Source organism: Coturnix japonica, chromosome 26 (genome assembly GCF_054131305.1).
Source record: "Coturnix japonica strain WE chromosome 26, WE-NBRP24, whole genome shotgun sequence".
NCBI classification, from domain to species: Eukaryota; Metazoa; Chordata; class Aves; order Galliformes; family Phasianidae; genus Coturnix; species Coturnix japonica.
In genome coordinates, this window is record NC_140688.1 from 2,006,090 (window position 1) to 2,028,053 (window position 21,964).

General features: G+C 41.2%; 2 protein-coding genes across 2 annotated transcripts; both read left to right on the plus strand.

The window, feature by feature from the left end:
- The first annotated feature begins 2,936 nt into the window (after positions 1–2,936).
- Positions 2,937–6,945, plus strand: LOC146756569 (uncharacterized). The gene is made up of 4 exons (XM_085524145.1): positions 2,937–3,428; positions 4,729–4,788; positions 4,857–4,957; positions 5,846–6,945. Exons 1-4 carry the CDS (start codon positions 3,349–3,351, stop codon positions 5,941–5,943), a joined length of 339 nt encoding a protein of 112 aa, XP_085380271.1. The 5' UTR covers positions 2,937–3,348; the 3' UTR covers positions 5,944–6,945.
- Positions 6,946–8,183: 1,238 nt separating this feature from the next.
- Positions 8,184–21,964, plus strand: LOC146756570 (uncharacterized). The gene is made up of 12 exons (XM_085524012.1): positions 8,184–8,817; positions 9,766–9,880; positions 10,139–10,312; positions 10,424–10,530; positions 11,838–11,986; positions 14,797–14,847; positions 17,221–17,254; positions 17,335–17,404; positions 18,643–18,703; positions 19,069–19,253; positions 20,032–20,179; positions 21,064–21,964. Exons 1-12 carry the CDS (start codon positions 8,615–8,617, stop codon positions 21,219–21,221), a joined length of 1,455 nt encoding a protein of 484 aa, XP_085380138.1. The 5' UTR covers positions 8,184–8,614; the 3' UTR covers positions 21,222–21,964.

Here is a 21,964-nt window from a genome sequence, read left to right on the forward strand (position 1 = left end):
CCAGCTTGAACCGTGAGGTAGCTACACCAAATCAACACACACCCTCCATCTCCCCAGATCAACACCCCCCCACTCTTCCACATGGGAGATACCGACCCACACAGGTACTGAGACACCAGTACCTATGGTACACCCAGCTACAGCCACACGAACGCAGACATACACATCCCAATGGAAAAGAACAGGCTGAGAGGGCAGCGTTGCCCCCACCTCCCAGTGCTGTGCGTCACAGGGCAACCATGGGGCCTGTGATCCATCCTGCCCAGCCCCACAGCACAGGGCTCAGCTGTGACCCAGGAGCAGCCACCATCCTGTCCATGGCAGGGTGACCCTGCGCATGCTTACATCCAACTAATTGGGACCTGAAAATATAACCATGCATCATTTTAGAGGAAAGCGCACGCTAATAGAACTAAATTTGATAGTTTATTCTGTTTTCCAAGCAGGTGTTCCACTTGGGCTCTATATCACGCACTGGCCATGCGGATGTGGTGTACAACTGGAAGAAATCCTTCAGACCCTGAATGCAGGAGAGAATCTGTGATGGGTGAGAGAGGAAATGTTCACCTTGAAGCAGGGAAGGCCCTGCTGGCACAGCCTGTCGCAACCACCACCAACACGGTTTGCTGTTTCTCAAGGGTCAGTAAGTACAATGCCAGAAAGAAAGATGTGCAGTGATCCTGCTAGAGCATGGTGCTGATCCGAACCTGGCAGATGCTGGTGGCAACACTGCCCTTCACTTGGCTGCTGTAACTCCTAACACATTTCTAGCAGGGATGTTAATTGAGCACAGTGCCCGTATCAATGCTCAGAATAAGGTACATTTCGAGATTCAATAGAGAAGTTCAAAAAGTTGCATTGATATTTTTATTGTAGATTTTTTGTTTGTTTCTTTTGATTTTTAACTTGAATTATTTCTGTTCTTTCAGGACGGATGTACTCCTCTTACTCTTGCTATCTCTGAAAATCACAAAGAAATGGTAGAGCTCCTTCTTAAAAAAGGAGCTGATGTTCACACTCGAGATCCGTGTGAAAGGTGAGGAGATGGTCTAAACTCTGCAGGTCACCTTAGTTGTCTTCAGGTTGGACTGATGGGAGGGATGGGAATGAGCATTGAAGTAGAAAGACACAGAGAAAGAGCTCGTTGAGTGACTGGCGAAAGCAGGTCTCAGCTTGGCAGGTGACATGCATTATTGCATGTTTTCTGCATTGAGAACTGCAAGAAAACATTGTTTCTGGTAGCCGCTGTGGCAGGAAAATTGCTATTGTGCCAGCAACATTGCTGTTATGCCAGAGAGAGTTTTTCAAATTGATGCCAAGTTTGTATGCAAGTGTTGTTAATATGGAAGCTTTTTTTTCTGTTCATAAAGTGATTTTCTTTGAGATTGAGCAAATGGGAATTAAAATAATTACAATGTCTGACTAAATTGTATGGTTTGTCTTGTATTTTGGATGCTGTAGAACCCCACTTATGACTGCAGCAGCCAGTGGGGAGCTTAAGTTGGTAGAAATACTTCTTCGCTATGGTGCTGAAATTTTCCATAAAGACGTTAATGGATGGACAGCTGAGGACTATGCTATTCTTCATGGAAATGCTAGGTAAACTTTTAAATTTATTGCTAGGTTTTTAGTTATCAGTGTTGAGTTTGAACCTTTTTGGTAACAGCACCAAGTTTAACGGTGCTATTTTGAAGATGTGTTCATTGACATCTTCTCACATATACTGTTCATGTGTCTGGTGTTAATTTGAAAGTTGAGAAAAGGGCTTCTGCTCAAAATTCTCTGTAAGATTTCAAGTGTTTGTTTCTAAGCTGATGTCTGCCTGCTATACACTATTAAAATGTGTCTGTAGCCCACAGACGCAGAAGTTCAACTTGAAAAACTGAAATGTTTGTAAATTCTTCTCAAAACAGAACCCTTGTTATTACTGTCTTCAGTTCCACTGACCAGGAACCACCTGTTTTGTTTCAGAGGAGATCTAGCTGTTATTTCTTTTGTTAAATTACTAAGCAGTTTAACTCCTCCTACACATAAGTATTTTACTCATGGGTGTTCATTCATAAGAGTGGTTGTATTTGTAAAAACTGGACTGCAAAGGGTACCGAGCAGAAGTAAATAACTTCATAGATCTGGATGTGCATCTATAAAATAGATGTGTCCATTATATTTGAGTATGTTACGGTTTGCAAAAAGTAGAGTATGTTACACTTACTGAATATGAAAATTGTTTTGGCTATGGTTAAAGCTCCCTGACTGTTTCCCAATTGATTCTTGCAGGACTCGGAGGGTTTTGAGTATCAGACTTGGGAGACAGTGAAGAAACCCAAGGCAAGTGCTGCTCAGCTGAGCAAGAAAGCCAAGAAGGAAAGCAAAAAGAAACGATAAGGGCTTGAGCAGAAAGGCACAAAGGACAGCAGAATCGCCTGGATTGCGTCCTCACAGGTGCACCAAAGGACACACACTGCGTGGTCTGGTTTTCAGGCCTGGCCATGCTTTCCCTTTCGTGGACTCCAGAGGGGAACTAAGGAAGCTGTGTCTTTAATCATTACCAGTATCCCGCCTTTTTGATTTCATATTGAAATGTATTTTGGATGCATTTAGCTTCTCTTTGTTGTAAATAAAAGCGAAACAAACATTTGATAAGTGTTGCTGCCTCTTTCAGTAGCTGCTCAATACAGTGCCTGGCTCGGGCTGGCAATTGCAGGGCCATGAAGTGGTCGGCTTCACGTCCCTCCCGGAATCACAGAATCACAGAATTGTAGGGGCTAGAAGGGACCTCTAGAGATCGTCGAGTCCAACCCCCCTGCCAAAGCAGGCTCCATATACCACATCACACAGCTCGGCGTCCAGGCGGGTCTTGAATATCTCCAGAGAAGGAGACTCCACCACCTCCCTGGGCAGCCTGTTCCAGTGCTTCGTGACCCTCACTCCCCCCCACCTGCAAGTGCAGCAGTACTGAAGGCTGAGGGCTCTTTTCCTAGGCAGGCGGGCAAAGGCAACTGAAATGCAAGTTTGCTGTCCCTCTTTGTTCTCGCGTCAGTAGGCCCTGGATATCTTCCCAGCACCTCTCTTAATCAGCCTGGAAATGTTTGCTAGCAGGAAGTAACCCCATCACATTGCCTGAGACTAATGATGCCTTTTTCCCCACTCACTGCAGGCAGCCTCTGTGATCATTTTAGACAAAAGTGCACGCTAATAGAACTAAATTTGATAGTTTATTCTGTTTTCCAAGCAGGTGTTCCACTTGGGCCCTGTATCACGTACTGGCCACGCAGATATGGTGTACAACTGGAAGAAATCCTTCAGACCCTGAATGCAGGAGAGAATCTGTGATGGGTGAGAGAGGAAATGTGCACCTTGAAGCAGGGGACGCCCTGCTGGCACTACCTGTTACATCCAACACCAACATGGCTTGCTGTTTCTCAAGGGTCAGTAAGTAATAATGCCCCTAGTGATACTCTAGTACATTTGTCCTCTAAAATTGGTTCTATTTGATATGCTATTCCATTAAATTGCGCGACCATTAATCAATTATTAGCCCGGATAACTCAGTCAGTAGAGCATGGTTATGAGCATCTTAAAAGCATTTATTGCACAAATTTTAGTGGTCATTAAAAAATCAATGTATCAGAGTATATGAAAATTGAAGACTTTTCCAAATCAGGTACAGATTAACACAATGGGACCCTCACAGATTTATTTTCAGGTTGCAGAAACTTAGGTTGCAGTACAGACATATTTGTTCTTTTTAGTGGGTTTAACAGTAATGTTGTTATGTTGTATTTGACTTGTCTCTTTTTTCACTTTTAGAGTATTGTCAATCAAGGCCTTGATTGAGTTATCATAGTTATGTTATTAATATAAGTAGTGTTGTTATTCTATAGGCGGTATCTTGAAATTGTTGTAATACAAGAAGAATTTTATGGAGCAGCAGCCATGGATCAAGATAAGGAGTTCACAGAGCAGCAGCTACGGAGCAGGATAAAACTACATGAGAACTAATTGAACAAATGAACTGAATTGCTTGTTAAATATGGTTAGTCGGTCGGTAAACTGAGCCTTTTCAGCCTAAAAGAAAACGGGGGAAATGTAGAGAGTGTTTTTTACAGCTAGTTAGCTGAGAAGGGTCGTAAACACGGTGCAGTTAATCAAGCAGCCACAACACCTGCAAGGACAGTGAGAACAACAGGATGCCCTGGGATGGTGAGAAACTAGCCATGGTTTTGTGAACTCAGCAAGGGAGTAGCTTTCAGGATGATAACAAGAAGCTGCAAAGATACTTGGGGATGGTATGTAATTGGGAACCAATGATGAGCTCCACTTTTGCAATATGTATGAGCTAATTATCCGTATTATAAATGTACACGCAGCCAAGGAATAAACGAGATTAGCTGATCATATGTCAATGACAGGTGTGATCGTTTGCTTTTCTCCCGCCGTTCTGCAACAGGTGCTGTTCTTTAGAAAGCTCTGCCTGATTATGCACATCTCTCTGCATAGAGTTGGGCTTCTTTTGACAGAGGGCCCTATTACAATCTTGAAAAAAAACACAGAACATGATAACTGGAAAACTCACGTTGTAAAGCTAGATAACACCAATTTTTAACAAAGCTTGCAGCTGCACTTCCCCACAGAGAGCATGGCAAAGCTTTGATGACAGGGCTTAACAGACTTAGGAAAACTCACTGCAAGAGACTGAATGTGTCTCACTTTGTCCATTCTTCATAGGTGCCCTGCCCGCAGCAGGAGCAGAGCAAGAGGAAGACTGAATCTCCCCAGTACTCTGAGGTACTTTCTCTGAAGGATGTGCAGGGACCCCTGTTGGCTTGCTTACTTCTTGGCTTGCTTACTTCTAGGCTTGTCACCTCTGGACCCACCTCCCTCTGCTGCTGCCTCTGCCTTATGCTTCTGAACAATGAGACCTTGAAATACTTAAGCTCTAGGCCAGCTGTTCAAGGTACATAATGCTGCTAGCAGGCCTGGGTGCTTTTCACAAGCTGGATGGGCAAAGCAGTGTGTTAGAAACAGCCTTCTAGTGGATACACAGAAACACTTTGCTCCCCCTGCAGGTTTCTGCACTGAAGCTGACATGAACCTAACAGTGGATGAGCAATGGGTATTTCTGAATTCTCCCCATCCCTGATTCTAGGAGGAGCCCAAGCTCCTGCCTTCAATGCCCAACTGTGAATTGGCCCTTTTGCTAAGCTTGTGCCACATGAAAGACTGCAGCCATATTGGGGATGTTTAATGTAAACAGGCACCAAATTACACGACAACACAAGCCATATACTCACATCAAAGCTCTGGACTCTGAGGTTTCTCCATGTCCGTCCTAAGTTTCCACGTAGTTCCCAGAGAGTGGTGCTCAGGTCTTTGCTGTAACAACCCAGAGTGGAGAGCTGATTCCTTCTCTGGGACATTTCTGTAGCTCAGGATGCTTCAGCGTGCACTCAGCTATGACAGTGACTGGGAAGGAATGGGGCTGCTGCATTCCGTGTCTGCTCCTATCAGCAGCTTAAGGTTACAGTGGGGGCATGAGCTCAGGTTGCTGTAGCACACTGAGCATCGTTTCAGCAGGGTAGATTCAGTGATATGAAAGTTGGTTGCCTTGTTTTACTAACCTGTAATTAGGAGGGCTGCCAATCAAGAAGTTGCTTTTTCCATGCTGGGAGAATTGTGTGCATGTTCCTTTCAAAAAGCTATTTTTTGAATTCTAATAGAAGGGAATGCAATGAAGTAACGTGAGTTTTTGAAAGTAGAAGTTGTCAGTTTCCCTCCATAAAGACTGCTCTTTCAGAAGTTGTGCTCTTGTGAATGTCCACAGCAAGGCCTGTCTCTCTTTCAGGCTCAAGGCTGGAAGTGACAGACTGGAAACCACAGCTCAGCAACAAAGCAAAACGAATGAAGCCCCTCAGGACAACCTTCAAGCCTTTGCTTCAGTAAGCTAGTTAAAAACCTCTGTGGGTTTTGCAAGCTCCTGAGACTAGTTAAGTAATTCTGTGAGGAAAATGCATGATGACATTTTCCTGGAGGGCCTAGGAGAGCTGAATTCCCAAGCTGTGCTGACCATAGGCTACTCTGAAAATCCTGCCATTCGTTATTTCCCCACGTTTGTGGTTTTGAGACTTGCCACGATGCTATGGCAAGCCGTAGTTAACACTAGAGAAGGTAAGGGTTTACACTAACATGCTGGTGTAAGTATTTTCAGGTTTAGATCTGCTTTAGTTGTGGTATCGAAGACCTCAGGCTGCACGTTAGACATTCCTCCTGCATTAGAGGTATTTGCCAAGTTTGTAGAACTGCACAGCACTGCATTAAAGTGTCTCACTGTCCTTAACGTGGTTAGAGTTGTTATAAAATAGTATTTTCATCTGAGGCCTATGAGAAGCAAATGATTCATGGATTTGGTCTGGGGAGGTAGGGAGGTGACTGCAGGCCCTGTGCTGTACTGATACTGGCAAGAGTGGCAATAAGGTGTGAACTTCAGGAAGAAACACTGCATATACAAAATAACAAAACTTAATTTTTAGTCTTTATTATTAAAGCATGTAAAAAAGAGACCAAAAAACCCACAAAACTAGTGGGATATGTGATCTTGTTTCTGTGAAACAACCACATGAGGCTGCTTTAATGGCAGTGATTGCCATTCTCAGTGAGAACTCCAGGTTTTGATCACAGTTTTGATGAAATTTTACTCTTCCTGTGCTTCAGCCTTGAAAAACAGTCACTCACAAATGTATTTACTGCCAGAAGCGGTGACACAAGCAAGAAGGAGGATATTTCTCTCTGGTAAAATGAGACTTGTAGAGGTCTGGTAGAGAGACATGATCAAACTTTTAGTTGCAACTCCATATATTCCATTTGAAAATCTGCAAGTCATGTATTTATGTCAACTGAAAATGGAGTCATAAAGAAAGCAAATAAATGATATATTTTTTTTTTCAATCTTGAAACCTATTCTTAATTTTCATTGTTAAAATGGGAAGCATAGCTGCATCTTTTTCATTTAGAGTAAGCCAAAAGGAATTCTTTCAGCATTATCAATAGAAACTAGCTGTTAATCCAGCTGAGGATTAACAGACCATGTGCATGAGATACAGTGTGAGAGCTTCAGACTGGACCAGGAACAAGCAAAACTGTATTTAAGCATACACATTGGCTGCATAGGGAAGCAAGAGTGTAACATCAAAAGCACCACCTCAGCTCCAGCTCTCCAACCTAGACAGAGCTGGAGCTGCTATAGTCTCTACCTGCAACTGCCCAGTTCTCTTCAAAGCCCTGGAGCAAGCAATGCAGAAACATGCTATCTGCCCAGCCAGATTTCCCAGCTTGTAAACACATCAGCTGCAAATCAGGTGTAGTAAATCACCTGTGGATACTGATAGGACAAGGGGAATGGTTTGAAACTAAGGCAGGGGAGGTTTAGGTTAGATATTAGGAGGAAGTTTTTCACACAGAGGGTGGTAACTCACTGAAACAGGTTGCCCAAGGGGGTTGAGGATGCCCCATCCCTGGAGACATTCAAGGCCAGGCTGGATGTGGCTATATCCAGGGGGGTTGAAACTAGATGGTCATTGTGGGCCTTTTCAATCCAGGCCATTCCATTCTATGATTAAAAGATTCTATGACCAGACAACACGCAGCACACAAGCCTTTACTGCCATTGTTACTCTTCAATAAGCAAAATACACACAGTGATTTAATAGGGGAAAAATAAAGACTGCAAAAAGAGAGCTTCAGACTGCCATTTTGTACCTCAGAGCTGCAAGGATTGTGAGCTAAATTATCCAGCCGTATTGTTATGTCAAAGGAAAGGTGAGTCTTTAGCAGACTAACCCAAATGCCAATGCTTACGCAACACTTAAGCCACACTTAAGCCTTTACTTGAAAATCTTACTGTGCTACGTGGATCTAGTACTGGGTAAGAGAAGAGGAATCACCTCATGCAGACAGCAACAGGAATAGCAATTGCTCAATGGTTCTTAGAGAAAGCTCCAGATTATCAAAGAGAACACACTGAGAATATGAGGAACCGTGACAGGAAATACCAATTTCTGAAGAAAAATAAAAATTAAATGGAACTATTTGTTTTTAACAGGAATGAATTAAAAATATTATTCAAAATCACCCATATTAAAGATTTAATAAACAGTATGAACAAAGGTGGAGGGGGGGAGGGGAAGATGGGAAAACTGAAGACAGAAAGCTGACAACTGGTTTAGTAACAGGTTAAAAACGCGTGCTTTGAGATCCCTATTAAATAATACCCACAAGTAGGGCAAGAAATAACCCTGCAGACGGTTATCCCCGTGACTATTCCAAAGGCAACGGCCCCAGGACACACCGTTGCCAACCGCTTTCTGAGGCAGCCGAGCCTACAGACGCGCACACTCCTGCTCTCCGCGGGTGTGTATCCTCTTGATATCGCTTACTATCGCTTCATATCGCTTAGTATCGCTTAATATCGCACGTATAACGCATACGTGGGGCTCCCGGCTCCGGCTGGGAGCCTGAGGCTGCCCTGCAGCCTGTGGGTTGGGCCGCGGCTTCCCTGAGCGTGCGCCGTGTTTCCGCGTCCTGCTCGGGGCTCGGCCCGGCAGAGTTTTAAGACGACATGAAGAAGATACTCAGCTTCGTAAAGAAGAAAAAACGGGATCCGCCGCCCGGCAGCGCCGCCTCGGCGTGCTCCGCCGGTGCGTACGAGATCCGCCGGAAGGAGCTGACCAAGCTGCACCGGGGGGCCGCCGCCGGAGACCTGGCCCTGGTGCAGCAAGGACTGAAGAAGCACGACATCGACGAGCGCGACAACGCGCAGCGGTAAGGGCGGCGGGCCGGGCCGGGATCCCCGCTGCATGACCTGGGCACAGAGGGCTGCTGTTAACGGGGGCCGCGCGTGGCTGGGACGGCCGGTAGAGGCCGCTCCGATGTGCCCTCCCGGCCTGGATCCCTCGTAGGGCTGCTCGGCATTCCTCCGAGCTGAGAGCTCTGTTGGGGGCTGGTGAGAAAGGGCAGCGATAAGGCTGCTGGCTTCATGAAGGCTTTCTTGCTTGCGAAGCTGATGGTGGTTCCTTTAGGTTGTCATATTCCCCAGTGCTTGGTAACGGCTGCTTTTGGGTGAGGAGGGGCTCCTGCACAAAGTTGTGTTTGTTACAGTTAAATTACTCATTCGAGCTCTTTGCGGTACACTGTGCTAAGTAAATAATAAATACAGTGCTCAGATCAATATTGTCAGGCTTCTATTCGGAGGTGAAGGATCTTGTATACTTATTTGGGAATTTCTCAGTGGGGACAGTCACCCTCGAGTTGTTCCATGTCTGTGACAAGGCATGATGAGTTATTTGACGTTCTGCCTGTTATTTCGTCCTCATCTTCTCTGCCTTGGAGGAAGCTGGTCTTATGGAGGGTACTCATCAGCCTGCCTGTGATGGGAGCTGTTAGGACAAGAGGGAACAGCCTCAGCTTGCACCAGGGGAGGTTCACGTTGGATGCTAGGATAAGCCTCTCCAGAGAGTGGTTGTGCACTGGAATGGGCTGCCCAGGTTGGTGGTAAAGTCACCGTCCCTGGAGGTGTTCAAGAAACATGTAGATGTTGTACTAAGCGACATGGTTTGGTGCACGCTGGTAATGGAATAAGCTTGTTTTTATTTTATTTTGTTTATTTTGGGAGGTAATTGGGATAAAGAAATGCAATTTGCCCTGTTCATGTACCACAGAGTGAAAATATTTATTTAGCTGTCTGTTTCAATTTACACGTTTCACTTTTAGGACACCACTGCATCTTGCTTGTGCAAATGGACGTGAGGATGTCGTTACGTTTCTAGTAGAAAACAAGTGTAAGCTAAATCTTTTTGACAGTGATAACAGATCTCCACTGATGAAGGTAAGTAGAACATACTATGTTGCTGCAAGTAGGAATTATTGATTATGTATTAAATGATGTCTTTCCAGATTCTTTAAGTAAGTCTGTGTAGAAGCATGCATGCTGTAATCAGTGTGGCTTTGGCATGTGCTAGCTAATCTTGGCAGATGCTTTTATATTCCAGGAATGGGAAGTTGTAGTAGTAGTGACACAGTGAAATATGACTGCTGGAAATTTTACCTTTTTTTTTTTTTGTGTGTGTGTGTGTGTTGTTTCCAGGCAGTACAATGCCAGAAAGAAAGATGTGCAGTGATCCTGCTAGAGCATGGTGCTGATCCGAACCTGGCAGATGCTGGTGGCAACACTGCCCTTCACTTGGCTGCTGTAACTCCTAACACATTTCTAGCAGGGATGTTAATTGAGCACAGTGCCCGTATCAATGCTCAGAATAAGGTACATTTCGAGATTCAATAGAGAAGTTCAAAAAGTTGCATTGATATTTTTATTGTAGATTTTTTGTTTGTTTCTTTTGATTTTTAACTTGAATTATTTCTGTTCTTTCAGGACGGATGTACTCCTCTTACTCTTGCTATCTCTGAAAATCACAAAGAAATGGTAGAGCTCCTTCTTAAAAAAGGAGCTGATGTTCACACTCGAGATCCGTGTGAAAGGTGAGGAGATGGTCTAAACTCTGCAGGTCACCTTAGTTGTCTTCAGGTTGGACTGATGGGAGGGATGGGAATGAGCATTGAAGTAGAAAGACACAGAGAAAGAGCTCGTTGAGTGACTGGCGAAAGCAGGTCTCAGCTTGGCAGGTGGCATGCATTATTGCATGTTTTCTGCATTGAGAACTGCAAGAAAACATTGTTTCTGGTAGCCGCTGTGGCAGGAAAATTGCTATTGTGCCAGCAACATTGCTGTTATGCCAGAGAGAGTTTTTCAAATTGATGCCAAGTTTGTATGCAAGTGTTGTTAATATGGAAGCTTTTTTTTCTGTTCATAAAGTGATTTTCTTTGAGATTGAGCAAATGGGAATTAAAATAATTACAATGTCTGACTAAATTGTATGGTTTGTCTTGTATTTTGGATGCTGTAGAACCCCACTTATGACTGCAGCAGCCAGTGGGGAGCTTAAGTTGGTAGAAATACTTCTTCGCTATGGTGCTGAAATTTTCCATAAAGACGTTAATGGATGGACAGCTGAGGACTATGCTATTCTTCATGGAAATGCTAGATAAACTTTTAAATTTATTGCTAGGTTTTTAGTTATCAGTGTTGAGTTTGAACCTTTTTGGTAACAGCACCAAGTTTAACGGTGCTATTTTGAAGATGTGTTCATTGACATCTTCTCACATATACTGTTCATGTGTCTGGTGTTAATTTGAAAGTTGAGAAAAGGGCTTCTGCTCAAAATTCTCTGTAAGATTTCAAGTGTTTGTTTCTAAGCTGATGTCTGCCTGCTATACACTATTAAAATGTGTCTGTAGCCCACAGACGCAGAAGTTCAACTTGAAAAACTGAAATGTTTGTAAATTCTTCTCAAAACAGAACCCTTGTTATTACTGTCTTCTGTTCCACTGACCAGGAACCACCTGTTTTGTTTCAGAGGAGATCTAGCTGTTATTTCTTTTGTTAAATTACTAAGCAGTTTAACTCCTCCTACACATAAGTATTTTACCCATGGGTGTTCATTCATAAGAGTGGTTGTATTTGTAAAAACTGGACTGCAGAGGGTACCGAGCAGAAGTAAATAACTTCATAGATCTGGATGTGCATCTATAAAATAGATGTGTCCATTATATTTGAGTATGTTACGGTTTGCAAAAAGTAGAGTATGTTACACTTACTGAATATGAAAATTGTTTTGGCTATGGTTATGTTTAGGATGGATAGTATAAGGCTCTTATTATCCCATTAAGTGTTTATGTAGCTATGGGATTATTTTTCCCAAATGCATTTCCTTTTTTGCTCTCCGTAGTCTTAGTAAAACACTGGCAGAATATGCAGACCATGAGAACGCAGGGGAAGCTTCTGCAGGTGCTAAAGGAGGCATCCCTGTGCCAGTGACTCCTCACCAGGCAAGAGCTGCTGGCTTTACGTTGGGTGCAGCTGCTTCGAGCAGAGGAGGTAGGATACTTAACTGTGGTAGAGCTAATGGGCAGAATCGTGGTGGCCCCTTCCTTAGGTTGGTTTGCATCTTTTAAATTCACCGTGCTCAGTGTGGACTTCAGTGGAAGCATCAGGTGGACTGTAATAAGAAGTGTTATGAATGTGTTTGCTTGCTGCTAGTTTACACTGCATCTCCACAGGCTGTGGGGACAGTTGTGATTTGTGTGCACTACATCCATCTGCTCATACAGTTGTCACTTTCAGCACATCAAGTTGCCCATTTATTTAAATTGTCCCTTTAGCAAGGGGGAGGAGGGAAGAGAAGAAACAAAATAGGTTAAAGTAGCCTTGTTTTATGGGTGTGCAATTTTTCTTAGAGATGCTCATTTAGATTGTTGTTCAGAAAATCCAATTGCAAAAGCTGTAGTTTCATCCCAAATAGTAGTTTTATCTTCTGTAGCAGCGAAGCAGCAGATAAATTGCAAGAAGATGCATCTTTTGTTGATTACCACTGGATTTCTGTCACTTTGTTTTAATTTTAATAGTTTCACCTGCATAAAGCTCCTTTTTTGGGAGACATAATTTCTCACCTTCAATTACAATTGCTTTTGTTTGTGTTGTGGAGACGTAACAAAAATTGTCTTGGAAAAATAACTTCATAAGCAACAACAGTACATTGTTTGTATATACCGTATCTTTTTGGACATGGTTTGATTTATAATCAAATAATGTTTTTTTCAATTACTTTTATTTAAAAAAGAAAAAAAAAAAAAACAACTGAGAAAGACTTTGTGATCCAGAAAAACTGTTACATTTTCTCATTGCCTTGTAAATAAAAGAAATACATTCCTTCAATGAATTTGTAAAATCCAGGCAGCGTTTATAAGCTCAAATTGCCCTAAATGAATCTTAGAAAGTTGCTATTTTAGTATGAATGAGATTGCCTTGCAGTTTACGTTTCAAGCCCCAACGTACGAGGTTTTATTTGTTCCTTATTTTTAAGGGTTTTGTGAGAATCATGTGTCAGATGGGCAGCAGACTGTTCAAACACAAGTCATTACTTTTTTATTATAAAGACTGAGAAATATGATCAAAGAATACATGGCATATTTTTTCTTCCTGGACTTATCCCAGATGGAAGTATAGATTTTAGACCCAAGTGATGTTGCCTTTGACTTAGGAGCAGTTACTTTGAACTAGAGAGTGGTTGAAAAAGTTTCTTCGTAGCTTGGTTTTGAAGTTTTGTTTGCTTGTTTTTCAGTGGGGCTCGATACAGTTGGTTTAATCATTGAAATACTTTTTTTTATCCAAATCCACTCAGTTGCTACCTTCCATGCACATAGATAGTTGCTCTGGTACCCCATTGTAAGGACTAACAGGCCTGGGTTAATTTAAAATATGTGATTTGAGGGTTTCTTCTTCCAAGTAGAGGGTACATTTAGACTAGATATCAGGAAGAAATTCTTTACTGTGAGGGGGATGAGACACTGGAACAGGTTGCCCAGAGAGGTTGTAAATGCTCCCTCCCTGCAAGCATTCAAAGCCAAAGGTGCATGGGGCTTTGAGCAACCTGGTCTAGAGGGAGGTGTCCCTGCCTATAGCAGGGAGTTGGATTTAGATGATATTAAAGGTCTGTTCCAACTCAAACCATTCTGTGATTCTCCCTGTGCTCAGTCTCTTAAAGATGACACCAGCATGAGGAGTAGGAGGGAGCAGAGAGAAAGTTCAGTAGCGTAGTAGAAACAATATTGGAATTAATTCTGCAGTCTCTGATTGCATCCACACCCTGAATCATGAGAGTCCTTTTAATATGCCACAGTAACAGTCTTAAAAGTGTCCTTTAGAGAAGCCGGGATGTTGAGAGAGAGACCAGAGAAATACCCACTTTGGAATTCTTTTATTGTCTTTTGCTCTTCTGTTTTATTTTTCTGCTATCTAAAATTTTGACCTTATCCTTTCTGCTACTTTTGTACTTTCTAATTAGAAGAGGAGATTCTGAAGAATGTTGAACAGGTCAGCATTTTTCAACAAGTTTGCTCATGATTATTTGGATGTCAGAACATGAACCCTTTTATTAATCACGTACAGATTGGCTTCCAGAACATATTGAATGACCGATCTCTTAGATTTTAAGTAACAATTTCTTTTTGAGGAAAACAGTAGTTGTGCTATTTCTGTTTCTAGTATGTTTGCAGTGACAGTATGTTTGGCCACTGCAGCACATACTAGTGTATTGTTCAGCGTTTCCCTGAGTCATTTGCAATTGGACTTGATAATCTTTTCCAACCTTAGTGTTTCTATGATTAGAGGAATTGTCTCAGCATTGTAAAACTCTTTACAAAAGTAAATTATCACTTCTGTGTGATTTTTATCTCCTGAGGTCAGATAAAACTTTTCCTGTATTCCCTCTTAAGGAAACAGAGAAAAGCCAGAAGGGATGAGAAATCATCTTGAGGTTCTTTTCAACCCAAGCCATCCTATGATTCTTTTAAACTTTCTCTTAAGTGTATGTTTCTGATAGTAGCTGTTTTTCCACAGCACTGCATGTGTATGTGATAAAATCCATGTAAGTAGGACAATCTTCTGCTCCAGAGAAAAGTAACAGATTTATTGTGAAAGAATTTGATGTCAAGGTAGTGTTCCACAGTTTCTCTTTTGACACACAGATGTAGACATGCACACAAATGCATGTCATAGTCACAGCGCATTCTCCCAGTGCTGTAGCTTTGTGTGTGTGCTTTTTGTATTTTCCAAACTTGTGAGATTCCGCATTTATTCTGATGTCATTGTTGTCTGTCCTTTCCATGCCTTTCCCTTAATGGATATAGAAATGCAACGGTGCCCTGAGCAGACTCTGAGAACAGGAGAATCGAGTGAAGGTATTCATTCTGCACAGCAGTATTTTAAATACCACACATGTCTTGTGATACACAAATACTTATTCATCATAGGTGCTTATTATCTTGCAGATCTGTATCTTGATGATTTAAGATCTATGAGTTAGAGTGGATTTGGGGCAGCTTTTGTTTCTTTGCATGTTTTGCATGAGTCCCTTATTACTGAATTCAGCATTTGCTTTTATCACTTGTGATAGTGTTGGTTTTGGGGTTGTTTGTTTTGTAATCTGTTCTCCTCTTGCTCAGAAATGGTGATATAGGCTTCAGTTAAAGTGGAAACGGGTCCCTGGAGACTAGATCTCATTTCTGTGTCAGTGCATCATGGCTGTGGTTTTGGTCTAGCTGAAAGCTATCTCATCAAATTCCTGTCTCGCCTTCTAAAGGATAGCAGGATCATTGGCAGTATTTATATGTTGAAAGCAAAAGTGTAGGTAATTTAATGAGCTGTTTTCCTTACTTCTAGTGGTACTCATTGAAGATGTAACTGAAGTCGTTCGTCCAGAGTTTAACTGTTCCACACAGCAGCAATTTTCTGTTCTGCGTGGAAAGTTAGCAGATAGAGTCATAGTACTGAGTTAGTTATTTAGCTTTACATACAGCAGGATTCCATTAGCATTTAAGAATATTCTGTGTTTTCTGTAGTGGAAAACATCAAAAATCAGATTGTTAGCATTTGAACCATTTAAGATGCCCTCAGATGGGAAGTTTCAGCCTCTAGCTTTTTTCTCCATGAGATTTCTTTGAACATTTATACTGTACTGCATCTCAGAAAGCTGTGTTCAGATCAGGGAATATTCTCGCATACTGTGTTTAGGAAAGGCAAAATTTGTACACTCATTTGTAGGTTGTTAGTAGTAACCCTTCTTTTTGTTATAATATTTAACAATTCAGAAACTTCAGGAATTATGATTTCTATGTGGAGATCAGATATGTCTGTTTTCCCTTCTGTGCTGGGAATCAGAAAGTCCTTCTATTATGTTTTAGTTGTTAAGAGGTGTTAGCGCTTCAAAAATTGTGTTCCTAGACTGCAGTTTTCATTAGAACGGTGACCTGAAGGATTTACTGCAGGGCGCTCTCATCAGGGTTGCTAATGATCTGAAGTAAGAGCGATTGTTGGATATGCTTCAGCACAGAGCTGGCATTCAGAGGGACTTCAATGAGCCAGGGCAATAGACTGGCAGGCATCTTAAGAAATCCATCGGGGGCAAATACCAAGACCCATTTGGGGTGAAAAAGCCCCTTCCTACAAAACATGATGGGACTGCACGGCAGGGGAGCAGCTCTGCTGAGAAAGGACACAGACCTGTCAGAAGGCAAGCTGAGCATGAGGCAGCAGGGTGCTCTGGCAGCTAAGGGCTGCAGCTTGCACTGTGCTAAGAGTAGCAAAGCCAGGAGACTGAGAGAAGCGATTGTCAGCCCCTGTTTAGCACTCACTTGACTGTGCCTTGGCTGTAATTTTGAGTTCCTTCTACGTGAGAGGTCGATGGATCAATAGCAAGCTAATTCTCTAGGGAGCCATCATATTTGTGAAGGAGTATTTGCCCTGTGAGAGAGGGCTGAGAAAGTGGACTTACTCAGCCTGAAGAAGAGGCAGCTTTGAAGGGCCCTAACTGCAGCGTCCAATGCAGATGAGAAGACAAAGCCAGATGCTTCCCTGTGATACTTGACAGGAAGCGAAGATGGCAAGAGGTATAAATGGAAGCAAGATGGTTTCTAGCTGGAGATGAAAAGTGTTGCCATGATAAGGATGGCAAAATAGAGAAGTTGTGAACCTTCTCTTGGAGGTGTTCAAGACTAGACTGAATAAAACCCTGACCAACTTTTCCTGACCTCAAAGCTGAGCTGGCTTTAAGTAGTTGGTTGAGAGACTTCCAGAGATCCCTTTTGACCTGACCTATCCTATAGTCTTAGGTGTGAGTTACTACCTTCACTGAACTGATAAAAACTTGGGGGTGTAGTATAGCATGCCCTGCTAATGCTCCTTTTGTCTCAAGTATATCATTTTTTGATTCACTGTAGAGAAATGCTGGTGATTCTTCTAGCTAGGGATAACCTATAGCTCCTGAGTATGCTTTTTGATTTTCTTTGTATTTATAAATATACTTTATATTTATTTATAATCCATAGCAAGGTACGGCAGCAAAAAATGGTAGATATTGTAGATATGTCTGATTTGTTTTTCAGTATAATTTGAAAAAGCATTTGTTTTGTAAATACTTTCCTTCATGCTGTTCTTATTGAATTGGCCACTTCAGCTTCTGTACTCTTATGAGCTGTTTTCATGTTAAATGTCTGTATTGGTTAATTTTTAGTATGCAAAATCTAATCTCAACATGTCGATTTATATTTGAACAGCAATGGATGACTTTTTCGAAGGATACTCAACAAGGTGAGTCTTATAAAAATACCAAATGCTTATTTGAGGAATTATTTGAGAGGACCAGTACTTACTTTTCGTTGTTTTTGAAGTTCTGAAAAAGAGGGCAGTAATGGCACCTGGAATAATTCTGAGGAAGAAGAACTGGATTTTACAGCCAAGGTATGGTGCCTTTATGGGAAAATAGTTGTGTAAAATAAGTGATTTGAAGGCAATTTCCTATGAGATAGAAGGAAACTCTTTTTCCAGCCAATTCTTTGGTTTTTTTTTTTTGGTTTTTTTTTTCCTCCTTAAGAAGAGTCTCTCATCTGCCAACCTTTCTTCTGCTGTAAGTTTTTCCTAAAAATTGTTGCTTTGGCAGAACATGCAGTAGATTTGTGGTTTGAGGCAAAAGAGTAGATATTAAGATAAACTACCACATTGTATTAGTTGTTCATTGAGTGAGATTTGCCAACCCTAGGAATTGATAAGTTAATAAATAACCTGTTCTCTTTCAAACTTCACAATTGTTTCCCCTAATTTACATGATAGGATGATTAATGAAAAAGAACACGATAATGAAAAAGAACATTTATTTATCAAAATCTAGTGAAATTGTTCATCACCTGGTTCTCTTTCCTTCCTCACTAGGTTCCTCAAGTGTTCGATACTTGAGTTGCTCAAATAATTATTTTTTCTTTCTTTTTTCCTTCTGTGGGATGACATTCCGTGCTTGTATATAATCTCACACTGCATGACTATCTTCATTTTTTGAATATTTGGACTTTTCTCTTTATAAGCTCCATGTGCTTATCCTGCTGTTTTTATGAATGTTCCAAAGGATTACCAGTTTTTTCAATGGCGTCTGGAGTATTTAGTCTGTTGCACTGGGATTCTGCAGTGATTAGGAACTTTAGTTTGTTAGTTCAGCACACTCTGTAATGCTGGAGATGTAAGCATGTGTACTTTAAAATTTTTTCTATTTTCTTACATTGATTTTAGGGGAAGTGATTCAAATTTCTAGCATTATTTTGAAATTTACAGATATTTCACTAAGTGGAGTTATATTAACTAATTTATTCTTCAAGCTTCAGGAACTTTAATTGATACTTGAGTTGTGCATACTTACAAGTAAGTAATCGCGAGTGTAGTTGTATTTTACCAATGGATTAAAATACCTTTTTAGAATTGTTACGCATTTACAGATAGTTTTGAATAGTCACTGACTTGTACACAAGAGGAGAGGAATGTTTGTGTAATTAAAGTTGAAGGATCTAGCAAGTATCTGAGTCCTTTCAAAAGGGGACAGCCTGGTTGTATTTACTGTTCAAGATTTGATGTAAGTAAAGGATTTGCTTTAAAACAAAAAAGCAAACAAAAACAGATCAAATAATTCTTTTAAAATGTGTTTTTATTTGCAGAAGCCACAGAAGCCAAACTTGACATCATTAATGAATGTTCCCCAAAAGTTCAGAAATAATGGTAAGTTATTTGGAAAGTACTTCATAATACAATGACATACAAAAGTAAACTTACTAAGTAATTTCATTTCGGTTTTTGTTGTTGTTGTTTTCACTTGGCTGTAGTAATTGAGGAAAGTAGTGTTATAAGAACAGAACAGATGGTCATGTCAGAATAAAATAAGTAAGATAATGGAAATGACCATACTGAGTCCCCTCCTAAGCCTTTGTGTCTGATGTGTCCTTCTCCCATCCTGCCCTTACCTGGCTTCTTTTCCATACAGTCCCAGATGACTACTTTCCTGTGTTTTTAATGGGTAAAATGCCTGCTGCTATTTATATAACCCATTTGATTCATATTCCTCTTTCCCTTTCTCATGCTTTAAGGTGGTGGTGATAGTTCTAGAATTGAAATTCCTAAGTCACAGAAGAAAAGCCTCAAACAAAAAAAACCAACAGGTGCAAATCTGAGCAGAGGAGAATGTGGAGAGTTGTTGAAACAAGATGTCTCAGATTCAGGCAACCTTGAGGAAGATGAATTGGTGGAAGAGGAAGAAGGGCAGTGCAAAGAGGTACATAATAAATTCCATGAAACACTAAAACAAGAAAGTGAAAACCTGGGCCTAAATAGATATGAGGAAAATCTATGGGCAGCATTTCCCTCAAGCACAAAAGTAAGTGTACAGGGATGATTCAATTGGAAGAGTTTGTTAAGGGTAATACAGGTAAGCGACAGTAAACTATTTTCCTGTTAATACTCAATCACGTATCTGTATTCAATCATTGTATTTTGATACTGAAAACATCTTGTTTATAGCCAAACTCAGACATTATTTTCAATATTTTTATTATGAGATTGGAGAGTTTTGGAAGGAGAAAGACAGGAAACTTCATTCTTTCTGGAATCTGTGCACTTTCTGTTATGTAAAACTGAGGGAATGGATAATATCCATTAGAAGTTGTAGCCATTTAGTAGAATTCATGAGGTAATGACTGGAAATGAAGAAACAAAAGGAAGTTTTGAATGAAATTGAGGGCAGGAAACTAGTGAAATTGTGAGATATGTAGGCAGAAAGAAGACTTTCTGAATAATATCAATGAAACTGCATTTAGATTGACACAAGGAAGTGCTTCTCAGAGGTTTTGCATAGCCAGAGATGAGGTTTACAACATGAGGCACTGCAGTTTAATTGTGCAGATTCCCACTAAAAATTGTAGGCCTTTAGAAACCATGTTGCATATTGCTTCATTTAAGTCTTACCCAAGAAAACCGTTTTCCAAGTTGTTAATGGGTGGTGAAGTAGATATTGATTTCTGTGCTTTTCAGCTGTTTTGGTCAATCTGTTTTAGAAGGAGTCACCTAAATGGAAAGAAGAACAGGAGAAGGAAGATACTAGAAGGAAGCTGCAAACGACAGTTTTGGGGGATGTGAAACATTCTGTTTCTAGTAATAAACATCAAGTCCGTAAAGTTTCAGAAGACACAGCTTATGCGAGAAGTGAGTTTAAATATGATCCTGATTGCTCCTCTATAAGTATTAATGTTCAGTAAATAAAGTAAAATGATGATTATCCTCAAAGATGATAAACTTTCCTGTTACCTGTGAACCCTAGCCTGCTGTGGTAGAGAAGGTCTGCAGCTTTTGTTTTTTTTCGTTCTTACCTAACGGTCACAAATGGTGGTGCTGGATTCCTAATGATTACGTATGATGCAAGTTTCTTTATTAATTTTGTTGCTGTGTTCTCCTTGATGCCGTCTGAACAAAACAAGAAGCTAATCTAATCTATCTTCTGTGTGACAATATTGTTTCCCTTTCCGATGCTACTATCTGATTGAAAAGCTGTGGTTTTTCAGGGCTTCAGCCAAAAGCAGACCTGAGTCAAACTCAGAGAAGACTCTTCCAGTACCTCAACTTGTTCAGTTGTAGAATGTAGGAGATCTCTCCTTTGCTAAACCTTTGTGGGCTTGAGAGCATGACCAGCTCAGAGAGAGTTGGGTAATTTGGCATAGACCCCAGGGTGTGAAAACAGAAGATACTATTTCCATTGTCTGACTCCAGAGCACTGCTTGTTGCAGTAGACTTCTTCGGAGCATGTGTAGCTATTGGTCAGATGCTGCACAGAACATTGTCCAAACATGGTGAATGTAGCCATGTCAGCTGTCCTGCTTGGGCATCTTCTGCTGGAAAACAGATGAAGAGGAGTGAAGAGAATACTGTGATGTGACTGGATGTAAAGTTACCCTTGAGTGGGACTCACTGTTTGGTTTGTTCTTTGCTGTAGAATTACTGCTCGTCTTTCAGATCCTTTATTTGACTGATGGGGTATAAAAGTGTAGTGCAGTATATTTCTCAGTGTCTGTATTTCTCCTTTTTTTTTGTAGAAGCCCAACCCACAGTAGGAGCAGAGAAAAAGGAAGAGTCTGATTCTCCTTGGGATTCTGAGGTACTTTCTGTGAAATGTGCATCTCCCCGGTCTGTGGGAGAGCCAGATGAGAACTACGTGAGAGCTTGCCTTTGCGTTGAGCCCTGCCCCTGGTGAGGCTTATTTACCCCATATTGCTGCTGCTCTATGTCCTGCATCTGAGGGTCAACGAAATACTTGTAGTGTAGGTTCTGTGTGGAGATAGTACTGGGACAAAGTTAGGTTAAGCTTCTTGTATCGGCCCTTTGGTTGCAGGCTTTTGAGTTGATTTTCTAGCACAGTAGTGAAACAGAATAACTACTTCCCCTCTAGTCTTTGTTGTTGGGAAAAAAACTAATTCCCCACTCCTTTCTTAAAAATACAAGACTTTCTAGATAGCTTAATCGCTATCAGCTTTGCCATTTTGGCCTTTAAGCAAATCAAATCTTGCTTTTGCAACGTAGTGATGCACTCACTCAACATTGTGGGACATGTGCCCCAGCAATGTAGGCTGATATTTGAATGTCAGGTGCAAATTTGATGCCAATGTTCAATCAACACAGAGCTGCAGCTTCTTGTTCACAATCAACATCTTGATTTCCTGTGTTAATTTCTTGTGTGGCTCTGTGATTTGCCAGCCTTAATCAACATTATGGAATAGTTTAGATGAATTGTGAGGATTTTTTTGCCCTTTTATTTAAAATGCAAAAGCCTTTGTTAGATTTTATTTTAAAAAAATTGTTTTGTACAAATTCTTACGCGTATGTACTGTATTGTACAGCCGTGTTCTGAAGGTCCGAGGAAAGCATCTCCTCCTGTGTTTCTCCCACCTGCAGTTGAACATGGAGTACGCTTGCAGAGTGTTTCAGGGGAGCACAACA

Coding starts and splice junctions, on each gene's coding strand:
- LOC146756570 (XM_085524012.1), top strand. CDS start 8,615: ATGAAGAAGATACTCAGCTTCGTAAAGAAGAAAAAACGGGATCCGCCG. Junction 18,704..19,068: donor CCAAAAGTTCAGAAATAATG/GTAAGTTATTTG, acceptor TCATGCTTTAAG/GTGGTGGTGATAGTTCTAGA. Junction 19,254..20,031: donor AAGAAGGGCAGTGCAAAGAG/GTACATAATAAA, acceptor AATCTGTTTTAG/AAGGAGTCACCTAAATGGAA.
- LOC146756569 (XM_085524145.1), top strand. CDS start 3,349: ATGTGCACCTTGAAGCAGGGGACGCCCTGCTGGCACTACCTGTTACAT. Junction 3,429..4,728: donor TGGCTTGCTGTTTCTCAAGG/GTCAGTAAGTAA, acceptor CATTCTTCATAG/GTGCCCTGCCCGCAGCAGGA. Junction 4,789..4,856: donor AATCTCCCCAGTACTCTGAG/GTACTTTCTCTG, acceptor GCTTACTTCTAG/GCTTGTCACCTCTGGACCCA.